General features: G+C 41.1%; 1 protein-coding gene across 2 annotated transcripts in view; it reads right to left on the bottom strand.

Moving 5' to 3' along the window:
- Nucleotides 1-11,919, bottom strand: part of LOC102696192 (1-phosphatidylinositol 4,5-bisphosphate phosphodiesterase gamma-1-like) — a 58,565-nt gene extending 46,646 nt beyond the window's left edge. For both annotated transcript variants that reach the window (XM_069191131.1, XM_069191132.1), the window contains exon 1: nucleotides 11,189-11,919. In XM_069191131.1, coding sequence (XP_069047232.1) covers nucleotides 11,189-11,447 — 259 coding nt within the window. In that variant the 5' untranslated portion in view covers nucleotides 11,448-11,919. The remainder of the gene's footprint in view (nucleotides 1-11,188) is intronic.
- Between the last annotated feature and the right edge of the window lie 4,548 nt (nucleotides 11,920-16,467).

Genomic DNA, 16,467 nt, shown 5'->3' with positions numbered 1-16,467 from the left:
TATTAGTATTAGTATTAGTATTTGTATTTGTATTATTATTATTATTATTATTATTATTATTATTATTTTTATTATATTATTATTATTATTATTATTATTATTATTATTATTATTATTATAATAAAATGAGCTGATTCGAGTTGTTACAAGAATCTGATTGACAACTGTCATTAAAAAGCAAAAAGAGAACTCTTCCTACCCTAAAACCCAACCTGAGACGTCAGCCTGTTACAAATCATTTTAAAAGTTAAAAAGTTGTTAAAGATTGGCAGCTAGTTATCTGTCTCTGGTGTTTCATTGTTAAAAATGGAATGATAGCCTTGCTATGCTGTAACGTTGCAAAACCATCATGGTACCTTTACTAAAGAACCAAACTGAAGACACTGTCCACAATCCTGCTAACAGGGAACTTTCTCTTCAGTATTATCATAACTGATGCACATGGGCAAAGCTGAGATACCAAATCCCAAGCAGTGTTAATCAAATTCCCAGTGTGCACAACAAGTATGTCCAATGCAAAACTCACTTCAGGGTAAATTAAATTCTTGAAAGTAACTGACCTCAAATGTTTTTGGAGAATTCCTCTCCAATTTTGTCTTGGATGTCACAACTTGCTTATGTCTCAGATTTAGAGAAATTCAAACTGTTGTCTAGTTAAGTCAACAAAACATGAATGGTCTCTGTATCACAGGCAGTCAAATCCTGACGTTTTCTGCAATTGAAGGGATTCAGTCCTGTTTGCATAGGTCAGGTCTGGACCTTGAGCTAAGACAAGTGTAAGACAACATCAAGTAGAAGACCAAAACAGAATGACATACTTCCATAGATCTTTTGCACGGTGACAAGCATGTGTCTTTGCAGTTAGGTCGTCAACAATCACCACCTGTGGAGTCTGTAGAGACTAGGCACTCTGGCCATCACACCTTATTGACTGAGTTTTTGTGTTCCATCTGCGCTGTGACACACTCATTAACACAATGATGTAGAGATCTATACATCTGTGACACAGCCTCAGGCACAACACAAAAACCTGACGTTGTCAGCCATGCGGAGTCAGAAACAGACACAGCTCTCGGACAGAAGACTAATGGCTGCTGGCCTGATTTACAGTATACTGCCTCTACTCACGAAGGTGGACTTCTTCCCTTTCGGTATTCTGTTTCAGATTAACTACATCATCAGTACCTTTCAGATAATTAAATCAATAAATAGAACCTGACACAGGCCAATGCAGTGTCATTTGTTTAAACACAGCAGATGTATGTCTATTTATTAACTACTCATCTTCAGCACCCGGCCAACTACGTATATTAATCAAGAGGAGTGCCAATCACATTATTAACTTACAGGTAACAATTGCAACAATGATACCAACCTTTAAACAAGTCATAACAGAGGACTTTTCTACTCCAGTACATGACTGTATGGTACAGCAAATGAATGAGCCTTGTATATAGTTTCCCACTGCAATAGCTTTGTTTATTACTTTCTCTGAAAGACTACAGGTTTTTCAGCCTGTTTAGTTTCCAGCATGAACTAAGCAGGATGCAGAGCTATAGCTGAAAGCATTCAGGCAAGTTCTGTTAAGAGATCTATGTAATGGGGTTTCTGAGCATCTCACTGGTAAAGGTACCCCTCTTCCAAGCCCAGGCTAAACCCAGTGACTGCGGGTTTGAGCCTGGGTAACGTCACTAGCCGACTGTGAGGGGATTCCCTAATAATCATCAGTACAGCAACTGGCTGAGTACCACCAAGGGCAGGGTAGGATGTGTCAGCCAGGGTTCTGGCCTTGTGTGAGACTTGCAAGAGATTCATTTTCATCCCAGTTCTAAGGCTTTAGAACAGTTAAGCACATTTGTGTCACATTTTTTACAAGATTTGTCACTTTGTGAAAGCACTATACTGTAAGTTGCCATGTAGTCATAAATTCATATTACCGTTCCCACAAATTGTGACATGATGTGGCCCTTCCTGCTCACTAGTCACTGTAGCTTATGCAATGTGATGTAGGAACAAATAAGCACAGGTTGTGCAGCAGACATTTCACCGCAGAAATGTTCCAATGTGATCTGCATGCAGAGCGAGTAGTATTTATTGTCAAAACTCAAATTCAAGAACAGTATTTTTATTGGATTAAAAGAAATGTATTCACAAGCTTGTTTGATTACAATGGCATAGGGCTGTAACACGTTTCCAGAAATTCTGTTGCCTTGTTCTAAATCACAGAATATGGCTCTGCACATACCTGGAAATTTCATCTATTTTGTGATGTAAATTGGAAGTTTTCTGGAAGTTCCTGTCTACATTTGACTTTTATTGTGGTTTGAAATGCACTCAACAATGTTGATTCTTTCTAACCCTGAAATATAAAAATAGCATTGCAGTTCCCCTTTAAACCAGAACATTCTAATTTTGTGTCTTCTAACCATAAAACAAATGTTTTCAGTATCACTTAAATGGTTTGCTGCAAACCCCATGCAGGATTTGAGATTTTTGTTTGTACTGTAGCAATGGCTTCCTTCTTGCCACTCTGCCATGCAGGTCAGCTTGAACTCATGGCCATTTTCTCCCATCTCAGCCAATTACCTGTGCAGTTTAGTCAGCCTCATGGCAGCCTCAATCACTTTCCTCGTTGCTCAGCTGTTCAGCATGGAGGGCCAGCTTGATCTACAGTAGGCAGTGTGGGGGTATTATTATACACCTTTCACTTCTTAATGATGGACTTCACTGTGCTTGCAAGAATATTCAGTGTCTTTGAATTTGTAGCATATTCACGGCAGAACCTTTTCTAGAATTTCACCACCTGCCCAAAGGACTGAGACAATAATGAGAATTACCATTACTGCACACAGACAAAGGACTCCTAACAAAGTGTCTGGTGTAATAAGTTAATTACGTGCACTAAACTAATTTAGGTTTTGACAGCAAAGGATTTGAAAATTAATGCAATCAGGACTTTTCCATTTTTTGTTGTATTATGTATTTACTTCTTTCTTTTTGTTTTTTGCCCTGCAGGTTTGCGTAAAGAACAAATATTAACTGCTACTTTAAAATATCATGGCTGCAAGCTTTACAGCAAAAAGCTGTGAAAACGGGTCTGAATATGTTTGCACTGCACCGAACAGTAAAACTGTAAATTCTTTGCTTTTTCCCTTCACCTCTGGTCCTGCTGGGGTTGGGTGTGTGACCCCTGACAGAACCCACAGAGCATCTTCAAGACTGAGGCGTATCAGTGGAGCTCCTTTTTTTAAGAAGTGAGCTTCCCTTCATGAGCTGAGTCAGAGCTATAGTGGAGTAAAAATCAGCAAAACTTATACTTTCATGGACTTCAGTTATACATTAACTGTTTTTGCTGAAAAACTGTGCGGTGGCGAACCTGGATATCCCCTCCCTCTCTCGCTAAATTAAAACTGCAATTTGCATGACGAGATTACACAAGTCGGGCCAAGGCATTTACTAGTGCCAGTTCAAATAAAACAGAGCAAAGGGCGAGGGTAAAGCAAAAAAGCTTTAGAAAAAACACTTAATATTTTTATGTAGCACTCTCCCTGCACTCACAAGCACACACACATACACCTACACACTCCCGCACACAGCACACCGAAAGCACAGAGAAGTATTGATTGCAAATACACACAGATTCCCTACTTCCAGGAAGCCATGTGGACAGAGTGGGAGGGGGAGGATGGGAGTGAAAGGAGCAGATAGGACAGTAAGGGTGGTCTGTGCAGTCCAGCTGGAGAGAGGGAGCGGAATTACTCACAGTGTGCTTACAGGGAGGGGAGGTGGTGCTCTTTATACCAGCAGTGGGGGCAGGGGTGCTGTTATCGCGTCCATAATGTAGCAGTATTGATCAGCCTGTGCGATTTATGGATGACACAGGCTGTAAAAGGCGCTCTAGCAAGACTGCATAAAATCCGTCATGGTTAAATGGCCAGTGCAAAATGCAAGAGAGAAATCAGAAGAATTGGAATGAGAGAGCAAGACAGGGGCAGTGTTCATAAACTAATTTATGCACTAGGTTGTTTTTTTTTGTCAAAGGTAAAACAAATGTTACTTTGGTGCACAAGTACAAATTTGTTAGTATGAGTCCAAAAATGGAGAGAATTCTAAAGCATGTTCTGTATATACATATATACGAAAAAAGTTTAATAAGATTGTAATTGTTTCTGTTTTTATTGACTGTGTTGTTGTTTCACACTTTTTAAAATTAGTGAACAAATCTCACCCAATTATGCTACTGTACTTCTTAGATCAAAAACTGAAAAAAGCAGATCCCTGCCAAGAGACTGATGCTAATTGTTTGCAAGATATTACCACATATTACAGAAAGATCAGTTTAGACCACTAATTAGAACACTGATAATGACAGCAAATAGATCACTAAAGATCACTACAGAAAGGTTGCATCTCACTGTGAGATCATGGCAGATCACTACTAAAAGATCACTGTAGATTACTACACTACTCTACTGTTGATCATTTGTGCCGATAGAGCCAGGTCACTACTGATCAGTAGACACAGATCACTTCCAATCACTACAGTCACTGCTGGAAAATTGCTGAAGGTCACTGCTGAAAAACATTGATCTACCAAACGATCACTGGAGATTACTACTAAGAATACCAAGAATTTGCTGCAGTTCCCTACAGACTTCTGTTGATTACCACTAGATCATCCCTAATCATTGCTGATCAACTGCCAAGTGATCACTGCTGCTCACTAAGAAAAAATAGATTATGATTAATACTGAGAGATCATTGTTCATCACTACTGAGAAATCACTACCAAGAGGTCATTCCCTTAAACCCCTATGCTGTGAAAGCAACATGGCTTTGTATTTTAGGTTAATTTTGTAATTGCATTCTGGCATGAAAACCACTATTTTCAGAAACTAACTGTAAAAATGTGTAAAAACTAACTATAAAAAGAAAACAGCCAGCATGGAAAAAATATGAATTTATATTAGATAACTTTATTAGCCATATACAATTTCTTGCATTAGGAATTTTTCTTTTCACATACCCCAGCTTGCTCTCCAGTAGACACACAGAAGCTTGGGGTCAGAGCACAGGGTCAGCAATTTTACAGCTCCCTTGGAGCAACTGCAGTTAAGGGCCTTGCTCAGGGGCCAAACAGAGTAGGATTCCTCTGTGGGCTGAAGGACAAACCACCAACCTTCAACCCACAGGTGCAGATCCTTAGCCACAGTGCCACTGCTCCGCCTTACCCAAACACTGGGGAAATTTAGTACCCAGCAACAGCAAGGTGCTGTTTTCTTCATGTGGAGAATTGAAACCGGTCAGTAATTTTCCTGTAACTTTCAATTTAAAACACCCTTAACTTAGGTTACTGCACTAGTAGAAATCTTATTCCCATTTTAAAACTTCTAATTTACATTTTGTTTCATAAAAACAAATGAGAGATCACAAAGGAGAGGAGGCCATTCAGAATATCCATTTGGTAGTTAGTTAATTGATCCAATGATCTCATCCAGCAGTTTCCTGAATGAGGCCAGGGTATCAGTTTCGACAACATGGCTGGGTATCTTGGTTGAGCTTTTTTGAGTGATTTGGTTGAGCCAAATCACTTACTTGAATTAAATACCTAATTAGCAGATTAATAGGGAAAGTGCCCTGGTTTAGAGGGTTGATTGTTAAGGGTAATCTATAAAACATGTGGGACTTTGCTCTCCTGGAGCAGGGCCAGCAATGTTTGTGGTGTTGGACATGTAGGTAAAAGATGACGGTAAATAAGCCAGTGACAACTCATGATAAAACTCCACAAGGCACGTGATGCCAGTGACATGTAGCTGACCTGAACAGAAGTGAACAGAAGTATTGCACTTGAAGTGCCAGAAAAGCAAGCAATTCCTTAATCCTCGCAGAACTTGTTTAAAATTGCGCAATGCACAAGGAAGGCCTCATTTGGAATACTGTGTAGAATTTGTGTTGCCAAGGTACAAAAAAGACACTGCTACAGCTGTTCTGGAATCCAGTCAAAGAAGAGCAACCAGGTTAAATCCTGGCTTTAAGGATGCCAAACACAGATAGATTAAAGTAAGCTAATCTCTTTAGTTTGCAATAGTGAAGGCTGCAAGGGGGACTTGAGTAAGTTATTCCATATCCTGCGATGCACTGATAATGTTAACCCATTGTCTTTTTCAGGTTCAGCAGCAGAACATGGGCAATGGGATAAAAGTGGAAATTTAGAGGTTTAAAGCTGGAAAACAGCAGCCATGTTTGCATGCAAAGGATTGTTAGGAATGGACAATATAGAACAAGCTAACAAACCATGTTGTTAAATCCTTGGAGGTTCCTCTCCCCCAAGAAAAGACTGAATTAAAGTCCTGGATCTAAAGCTATTGACAGAAAAATGAGCTAGATGGGTCTCTTCTCATTTGTCCTGGAGGCCCAATGCATCTTCTGACTTTTCAGTCCAGCGGAAATCTCAATTGCATCATTTTTTAATTAATCTCATTATGCATTTGATTGGACTTACTTAGTTCCTCTCAGCTCTTGCAACATTTCAAACAGTTTTCCAGTTAAGGGTTAATTAGGACAGTGACAGCTCAGAATGAAACTAGTGGGTCTCTGAAGCCTTGATGAAGACTCCCTGGTGTTCAGTCAGTGTGGCAAAATGCCACTGCAGTTTAAGGTTAGGAGCTTTGCTGATGCACTGTGCTTTGTACTATAGTTACACCAAAGTGGAGTGGTTTGACATAGCATCATGTACAACTGATATCTGTTAAGAGTGGGTCCATCATACACCGTTCGTCCACAATAACATCCACAGCTTCACAACAGCATCAAAAGCTACAGCCTGACAACTCCAAAAGCAAGAACAGCAAAACCTCCCAACAAAAACAACAGCAGCATCAACAGCTGCAGTCTCACAACAAGAGCAACAAGACAAATGAGGACCAATCTGTCATGTTATTTTTACTTGACCGCGAACATCTCAGGCACAAAGCTGCCAAAACGCTCTCCTCAGAAATTCTCCTCACTGCGTGATGAGCAATGCTTCTTAATTCTCTACACACAATTACATTCAGCCCATCTAATCTGAGCTTCAGCTCTGCTTCTTGAAATGAACATCTGATGCAAGGCTGTTGGGTTTCCTTCAGTACATCAAGTCCTATTTTACACATTCCTCTTGACACACACTAGTTCAGATGCCCAAACGCCACGTCCTGGACAGTGATCATGACTTGTAGAAATGACTTGCTCTGCTTGAGGTCTTACACTTGTCTGCCATAGGGTTTGTCACTGAGTTAACTGACAACCCTCCTCTGCATACTAGACAAAAGAAACTGGTTTAAATTGATCTACAGATTTCCCACTGGAAAAACACACTCTTTAGAATTTACTGCAGGTCTCTGCATCATTCTAGAATTTAAGATGTAGTTCCTTTACACTGAACTTACATAAAGCATCTACCAATGAGTCATCCATCCATCCATTTTCTAAGTGCCTCTTCCGATTCAGGGTCACAAGGAAACCGAAGCCTATCCCAGCATCCAAAGGGCGCAAGGCAAGGTACACCCTGGACAGGACCCTGTCCATCACAGGGCATGCTGGGCTCAAGTCATTTCAATTTGCAGCTGACAATGAATGAACTAATCTGCAGAGTGAGCACACAACTGAGGAGGTTTGTAGTTGTATGATTACAACTTTTTTTTTGCCTGATGCCTTCTATTGTGAATCTTGGTATGTGATTTATGTTAAATTGCTTTTCTCACTGCTGTGTCTCCTGTGGGACACTGGTTTAAGTCTCTTGGTCCGCTCATTGTTGTAAATGGGAAAACTATTCTCACCTGACTTACCTGGTTAAATCAAGGATACGACAATATTTATTATCACTGTTGTTAAAACTAACACTGTGATTTCATGTGGCATAAGGCATAGCATAACCATAAGGTTGGTAACGTCTAAATTTCTCACTTCCGTCCGATGTTATGAGCTAACATCGAGTTATGAGAAATTTACACAGACCTTGTTAAGAATTCATGTGTGTTGTATTTATTTTTTAATTACTGGCGCACTGTGGGACTCACAAATGACCTCTGCTGATCAGCACTGATGTCATATTCCCTTCTAATGGCCTTGAAGTCAGGCCTAGTGTTATGTCGCGCACAGCATCCATTTGGGGTTTACAACACTGCTGCACTTTGGGTTTGGGAGTTACCGTTTTACGGTACTTAGGTGCCTTGGCGGGTTTTTGCCATTCTGTGTCAGTTATGAGTTATGCACAATAAAGAGCAGACGTCTGTAAAACCTGTCCGCCTCAGTCCCTGGTTTTCCGCAGTGTAACACCTAGTTCACAAGCAGCCTGACTCTTAGGTTTCCTCGGAAGGGTGCCCTTACAATGTGTACAACCTATCCCAGGTCACAACACAATTTCTTAATGTTAAAAATCTAACCACCCCTCGGAAATTGTTCTGACTGCTTCCTCCTTGCTCTCCACAACCAGATTTTTTCATACTGCCCTCATCCCATACAGAACTCCAGAAATGGGACTGCTGCACCTAGACTAATGATCTTGCAGGAGATATAGTCCTTAGTCCTTTATGATTAATTCCCATTTCCCTTCTGTCAAACAGCTGGGACCACCAGTCTATCACTCCCTTTGTTCTTCCACACACATCTCTCAGATGCCTCTCCAAACCTCTGCGTCCTGAAACAGAACACAGCTACTAAGTTTCATTACACGCTGGCCTTTTTTTTTACACTAAAAAAAATTGTGGAATGAAAGGAAAAGAGATCGTAGGAAGGAAGTAGAAGTGATGGGAGAGGATGGCAGATGAAAGAAGAAGGGAAGAGAGGGGAAATGAGAGGAGGGGAATGGAGAGAAAGAGAGAGGATGCAGTCCAGTTTAGAGAATGAAGACATGTGGACACTGAAGGCTTTACTGAACCCTGCTGCACTAACGCTCTGCACGAAAGCAGCCATGTGGCAATGGCCAGCGCTCACAGACTTAAACCTTTTATTGAGAGAGGCAGCGAGCGAGAGCAGGAAGGGGGGAGGAAGGGAGGCCTGTCTGGTAATGCTCTCTCTCTCTCCAGGCCCAGTGCACTTGCTGCCAACGCCCTGAGAGCACACAGACAGCAACACAGCCACCCAGGAGAGGCCGAACGAGGCAGAACCATGCCTAAATTAATAAATGCAACCATGCCTCAATATACAGCACACACTTTCACTGGATATCACAAGCTTGTCCTAGAAAAGCTCCTTAATTTTACTGATATATATCCCATGATGTACTGTGGCACTTTGAAAGCCCAACCCCAGATGCAAAATTCTAACATTATAACAGACATAAAACGCATTTAACTTTCTTTTACATTTTGACTATGGCATTCAACAGCAAGTTCAAAAGTGAGTGTTAGAGTGTTAGAGGCTCACATGGCCCTGTTTACTCAGGTCACACGACACAGAAGGCTGACAGACACATTGCACACAGCAGTGATGCTCCTCCAGGAGATCTGCACCACAACTGTGAGCACTTCCTCCAGTAAATCTGCACAGCAATTTAACTTTATGTTGTGTAACCTTTTAAGAAAAAAAGTAATGCAAAAAGTTAACATGGCAGTTGAATTCACAATAATAATGCCTTACACTTATATACTGTAGCTCTTTTCTGGACACTCCACTCAAAGCACTTTACAGGTAATGGGAACTCCCCTCCATCACCTCCAAATTGCAGTCCTCACCTGGATGATGCAATGGCAGCCACAGTGCAGCAGTATGCTCATCACACACCAACTATCAGTGGGGAGGATTCATAGATGGGGATTATTAGGAGGCCATGATTGGTTAAGTCCAGGAAATTTAATTTGGGGGATAGTTTAGCAAAACTATCAATATTGAAAGAATTTGTATCATATTTATACTTTGCTTTTCATCTCTAAGGATCCCAAAGAGCTTCGCTTATAGGAGGGTTCATTGAGGAATTTTAGGAAGCCCTGGTTTTACAATCTCAGAGGAGAATTTAGCCAAGACACCCCTATCCTAACATACAGTGCCATGGGATCTTTAATTAAGAAAAGATCAGGCAATCAGTCAGGACTTCAGTTACAAATCTCATCCAAATGGATGGCCCCACATTAAAACTTCCAACAACAACCTGCTTTCTTCTTTAGAGGTCTCCCATTGTAGAGCTGACCAGGCCCAGCACTGCTGAGCTTTTGAGATCTGTCAAGATCGGGTGAGAAGGTGGTAGCACTGATGCCAAATCGTAGCAACAGGCAAGATGGGAACAACTGTTTCCACTTCCTTGCTCCCTTCCTTGCTCCAATTATTGCATGATTGCACTGGGAGAGACTTCCTGTTTTTCCAGCATCCCACAGGAGCTGTCACATGACAGCACAGGAGCTCCAGCTTGTGTCAGTACGTACCAGGGGTACAGCATATACTGGATGTACAATACAGTACATAGGCCACAACGTTCCTCAGTATTTCTAGTGAGTGGAAAGAATGCAGAATGTACACCAAGTAAAACTGTATGTAGTGTAATGGATATATTCTGTTCATATCAAACATACGGCACGTATATTCCAGGGGTACAGTATACAGTATACAACAGAAGTACTGTATATACATTAGAGAAGTGAAAAAAGAGAATTCAAAGATTTTGCAAAATATTTAGTTATACATAATTTGCACACCAAAACAGTCTATATACTGGAGTAGAACAGTACACAATGTCCCTATCAGGCATCTGCCCTGGACAGACTGCGGTTATTACAGATGTGCAGAGTGTGACCTCTGTCTGGCAGCCAATGAGGTTATCACAGCAAGAGTATTTAACTTACAAACCCTACTATATGTAGTTCATATCTTAATTGACTTGTCCAAATACCAGCCCTCCAGTCAGTGAAGTCACAAGAGCTGTGGTCTGTAGCCCATCCCTGAACAATAAGCCCACCAATTCACCAATAAAGTCCGCAAACTACTGTACATACTGTATGCATGCCTCAATGACCATGTGTTTTTGTGCAAACACAATGGATATGATTGCAAATTTTAAAGTAGCATGCTCTCTTAAGGATAATTCTAAAAATGCTAAGAACGTCTTCTTAAAGTCCTAAACATTTGTTATTTGTTATACATTGTACAAAAATAAAGTTAATAAAGTCAAGCGAATAAGATGTCCAGTGACAGAGGGTGATCCCTCACACACACTTACTCTCGCCTTCCAGTTTGTCCGGGTTGCGGCTCCACACTATCTGCCGGGTATCTTGTTTGATCTGGAAAGTTCTCCTCTCCGGTCGCTGGGATTTTTTCTGGTAGAAGACGGTCATCACAGTCCCGATCGCAAGGCTCCGCAGAATCCGCGACCCGACCTCGGCCCAGTCTAGCAACCTGGGCGAACTTGCGGGCCCGGGTCCGTTTGAGTGTTCCTCCAGACAGCCATTGAGGCTCCCGCCGAACCGAGCCGCGCACATCGTCAGTGCATGGCAGCTGGGTACAGAACTGAGCTCAAATACCTTCAGAGGACTGAAGTCAAGGTACTTGTGTGTTGAAAATATTTAACTTGTAATGGCTGTTACAAAACTAGAGGATGGATTAATAAATCAATAAATATGTGAAAAATGAATACTTCATATAAAATAAAATAACGTTTAAATGATAGTAGCTATATTGAAACGGAAAAACGGGTTATGTCGCCTATAATACTACATTTAAATTATAAAATGATTAAACCTCTGCTACTAACTTTTTTTGATGATTACCTTCATGAAGAACAGTCAAGGTTTCGAACTTCATTCGAAGTACGACTTTCCTAAATGATTAAAAAAAAGTTTAAAATAGTGGTCTCTTATTAGTCTTGTAATATTAATAGAAACACTAATAATAAAATACGTATGGACCCGAACGTAAGGAGGAAAAGTTACAAAAGTATAAAGGGAGGAATCCGGATTTTGGCTTCTTCCTCTCCACAAAAAATGAGTGTAGTTTTTGTTTTTGCTGTAGGTCCTAGTCTTCTTTTTTCACAGACTGACAGTACCTGAAGATCCCTTCAAAAAGTGCAGGGTGCCGTGTCACACTGCTCCTTGCGCTGCCGAGGAGCTGGGACTGGCTAGTGGTGAGACGGTGCACCCATCAAACGCACGCACTGCACAGAGTGTGCCAAGAGCCTCCAGCCACAGAACAAGACACGCGACTGTCACACCTCTGATTACCAGGAAAGGGAAAACAAAAACAAAAATATGTTCTTTCCGGAGATGAAACGGAGAGCACGAAATAAACACGTACACGGCAAAAAAAATACTATAATTGCTGCAATTCTCTCACCACTAATCCTGCTGATGTGGCTGTGGAGGAAAGGAAAGCAGCGAGGAAAAGGGGAGAGACAAGTGACAGGGATTGGGAGTCGAGTCTCAGACAGCCGAGACGGACAGAGCGTGGTACAGAAACTCCAGCGGTGGTCGCTCAGCCTGCTCCATCCCACCGCGCGTCCCTCTCTCTCACACCGGGCTGCCTCCCTCCTCAGACGGCGACATTCCTGTGAAGGCCCCGCTGCCTGCCTGCCAACGCAGCTCTGGTGTACATGTTCCTGGTACGGTATTTTCCCAGACCGACTAGCGTATGGTATTATCTGCACCACCTCAGCCTTTTTTATTCCAAGTCCTCTCTCTCTTTCAGAGAATGGAAGGCGCCTGTAGAGGAAACGGGCGCAGTAGGCCGGAAAGAGATCAGCTGGATTTTTTTTTAAATATTACGGTCAAGATGCAGAGAGAGAGAAGAAAAATACACAGAGTAAGGAGAAAGAGAAATACTCTGGAGGTAAAGGATAGATTAGAAACATCGACATCTTCAGGCACAAACCTGTAACAACAACTGTAATCTGTGTGACAGTTGACCGCATCCATGCCTCAGGAATGGGGAAACTCATCTTCATACTGTACCTTGATGATTAACGCTTCAAATTTAAGTTAAAGTTTTCAGGCTCAGCTGCAGGAAAAAAGTAACATACCATAATGATCCACAACAGCAGTTATTTATTGCACATTTTTTTCTGATGTTAATATTCATCAGGCCTTGCCAACTTCTGCACTCTGGAGTTTCCATTTAGAAACATATTGTATTTTTAATGCTGTAAGATCTACAATTTTCATTTATGACTATGTTTAACTTATTAAGATAAGATTGAAGGAGAAGTCAGCTTTACAAAAGTCATTTCGATCCACTATGGCACTCGTCCCACTATTTAAAGAATGATTTTAGCGTGGGATTTCATAAACTGCAGACTCTTCCATTACTTCAAGTTAAAAAATGGTTTCTGATGAAGCACAAACATTTGAACCTTATCTCACAAAACTGGAAGAAAAAGACGTAAAAAGTGCTTTAAGAGGATATCGCTAAAAAACAGGAAACAAAGAGAGACACAGAGTTCACAGGTTTGTCGTTCACGAAACGGAGCTAAAATAACTTTTTTAGCTTTGTACTGGAGTAGACTTAACTAACTGAGGATTTTATCCTGCTATTCAAAATCCCGGGCACACCTTAACCCAATGTATGTAATGCCCATGTATAAAGTAAAAAGAGAAATGAGCTCAAGACAAACCAATTTATAAGCTGAGACCCTGTTTGGGTCTGTTTGTATTTTCTTTGTATGTATTGTATTTTGGGGCCATTTGGGACCTTTCCTGCTTTCCTGCTTTTACTTATGCAGTTCCTGTCTTACTAATGTAACAATAAATCACCACAGGAGAGAGCATCTTTGCAGAGACATCAAGGACAGCCTCAAGACCTCAGTCCTTCCTGCATCTTACTCTTCAGTTATTGCGCAGATGTCACCTTTTGCTAAATTTCCACATTCATCCATCCATTTTCTAACTTCTTCACACAATCCAAGGTCGCAGAGGAACTGGAGCTTATCTCAGTAAGCAACGGGCTCAGCGTATGATACACCCTATGTGGGGCACCAGTCCATCACAGGATCACACACAGAGATGTACTGCACAGACTTACACCAGGGAAAATTTTCCCAGAAGCCAGTTCACCTATCATGATGTCTTTGGACTGTGGGAGCACACAGGTCTGGAATGGAACCCAGGGCCCCAGTGCTATGAGGCAGCTAGGCCACCACGCCACGCCACCACTGCTGTGCCACCACGCCACTCTAAATTCCCCCAAATTAGTATTGTAATTTTTTTTCCTCCCAGCAACAATTCAAAGACATGTCTAGCATATTTTAACTTGCTAGACAAAACTCACAGAAAGATTGTTAAAATTTGATTGGCAAAGCTATTTCGCACTTCTCCATCACTTCTGATGTGCAGTGCACTATGGCTTGTGCTACTTAATGGTTGCTGTGTGTCACCCATGCAACTGTTTGCTTCACTTTGATGGTGGATAAAGTGGATCCCCTCCTGTGTGTAAGGTGCTTTGGGATGAAAACCACAATATAAATGCAACTATTATTAATATTAGAAGACAGTGAAAAGTCTACCAGATATTAATTTTGAACCAAAGTAAAGCAAAAATTAAAGTGGTGAAAAAAGACACAATGAGTCTTATACCAATATAAAATATGGTCAAATGGACAAAAATAAGGAAAATTAACGATTTGAAAAAGTGTAAATGTGTTTCAAACTAAATCAATTTACAATGAATTTACTCAGACTGATATGCTGGTGCTGTTTGTGATCAGGTTTAATGTGGGGACAGTATTTGATAAAGGTTCCATTTTGATGTTAAGTTTGGGTTTTGTTTTTTCCAAAATGCACTAAAATGATTTATTTTCTTGCCTGTTTCCTTCCCCTGGGGAAACCTAAACTCACCTGCAATTCAAGTGAGTGTGAAGGTCAGGCTGTGAACGTCTGCAGGGGGGGTGACATCACTGTATCGCAATGCCTGATCAGTTCCAGATGTACACACTGGGCGTGAGAGAGAACCTCCAGCCACTGGCTTGCTGCCATCCAATCATGGCGCACAGACAGCAAACCCTCCATCTCTGTGCGCAGGCCTTTGGCTTGCAGGCTGTGTTGTTTGCCCAGACTACACATCCCTCGTGTGTATGTCTCTGTTCCTGCACCATTCCTCCCTGCGTACCTCTCTTTGCATATACTCAGTGCGTGACTGAGCCCATTTCATAACATACAACTCAGCAGAGCAAATGAGTTGGCAGTTCGCCTGGCTGAAAAGGATCCAAGCTTGTCAACATGACATCCACGGATCTCTGCTTTGTCTTTGTAATATTTCAAGAGAAACTATTGTATGTTCATCTCCAGCTTTTTTTTTTTGCAAATAGGCTTTCATGGAAGGTTGGGATTTTGAAATGTCAGCATTGAACAGAACAGCTCATCAAATCACTTGTATTTAAATTGTTTTCTATAAGCTTTTTAAATAGTTGAATTATTCCACCTGTATCTTTTTGATATACAGCACATAAAATATATATAATGAACTTTCATACTAATGATCTGTGATTATTAATGAGAAGAGAAGATTCTCTTTTTCTTAATAGTTCAGTGTTTCAGCTGGCTTAAATGTTTTAATTAGCAAGCTAGGAGTACAATCACAACAAGCCTTGCAAAAGATCTTGTGATCCAGCTGCTGGTCAACCAGATGTATGTTTCAGTCTGTACTACAAACTATAGTACTTTGTCAACAGAAACAGATACAAAAACACCTGTATTGCTTGTGTGTCTAAAACACACGCAATACAATTCAAACAGAAATGTAAGGTCAAAGTGAACCTTTAGATTTTTTACAGTGTTACTGTCTGTGGGACTTTGTGACACATCTCACAGGCACTCTGAACATTAGCATTTAGATACTTTTTGCATATCCAGTTTGGAACTGACGCAAGAACTCAAAGAATCTTAAATTCCATCCTGCAACCCCGAGCAAACAATTGTATTCTATGGCAGTGTTCTTCAACACACGGGGCAGCAGGTTATACAGGTCTCTCTAAATCTTGTTGTATTATGTACCCCCTAGTGTGAAATCGTCTGTCCCGCAATTCCTTGAGTCCAGGGCAAAGTGCCCTCAGTGAGGTCTTCACACTCATAGCGCAAACATGCTTGACAGTGCAGATCGTTGATCCGGCAGAAAGAAAAGAATGCAGAAGGAAGGGACCAGTAAAACAGGAGGCTGAGGATAAAGCAAGGGGGTGAAGAAAGAGAATAACAACAAGGAGAAAGGGGTGGTGAAGAAAGGAGGGCATTTAACATGTATACTGTACATGTTGTGTCAAATTCCCACTTCAGGTAGAGTGGCTCAGGGAATCTGGGCACAAAACACTCGGAACACAACCACTTAATCATGCTGATGAGATCATTTTAAGGCTTTTAACATTAATAAACCACATTTTTAAATAAAATTAAGAATCCTATTTACTATTGAAACCCTGACTACTTCCCAACCACCAATATCGTTGTGATGTCCTACCCCCACCCTTGTTTTACATAATAACACCCATGTGGGAATGTGCATTCCAAAGCATTGCTCAATAAT

The sequence above is a fragment of the Lepisosteus oculatus genome, chromosome 6, assembly GCF_040954835.1.
Source record: "Lepisosteus oculatus isolate fLepOcu1 chromosome 6, fLepOcu1.hap2, whole genome shotgun sequence".
NCBI lineage: Eukaryota > Metazoa > Chordata > Actinopteri > Semionotiformes > Lepisosteidae > Lepisosteus > Lepisosteus oculatus.
The sequence above is the reverse complement of the archived record's forward strand: the minus strand, read 5'-3'. Positions and strand labels throughout refer to the sequence as shown.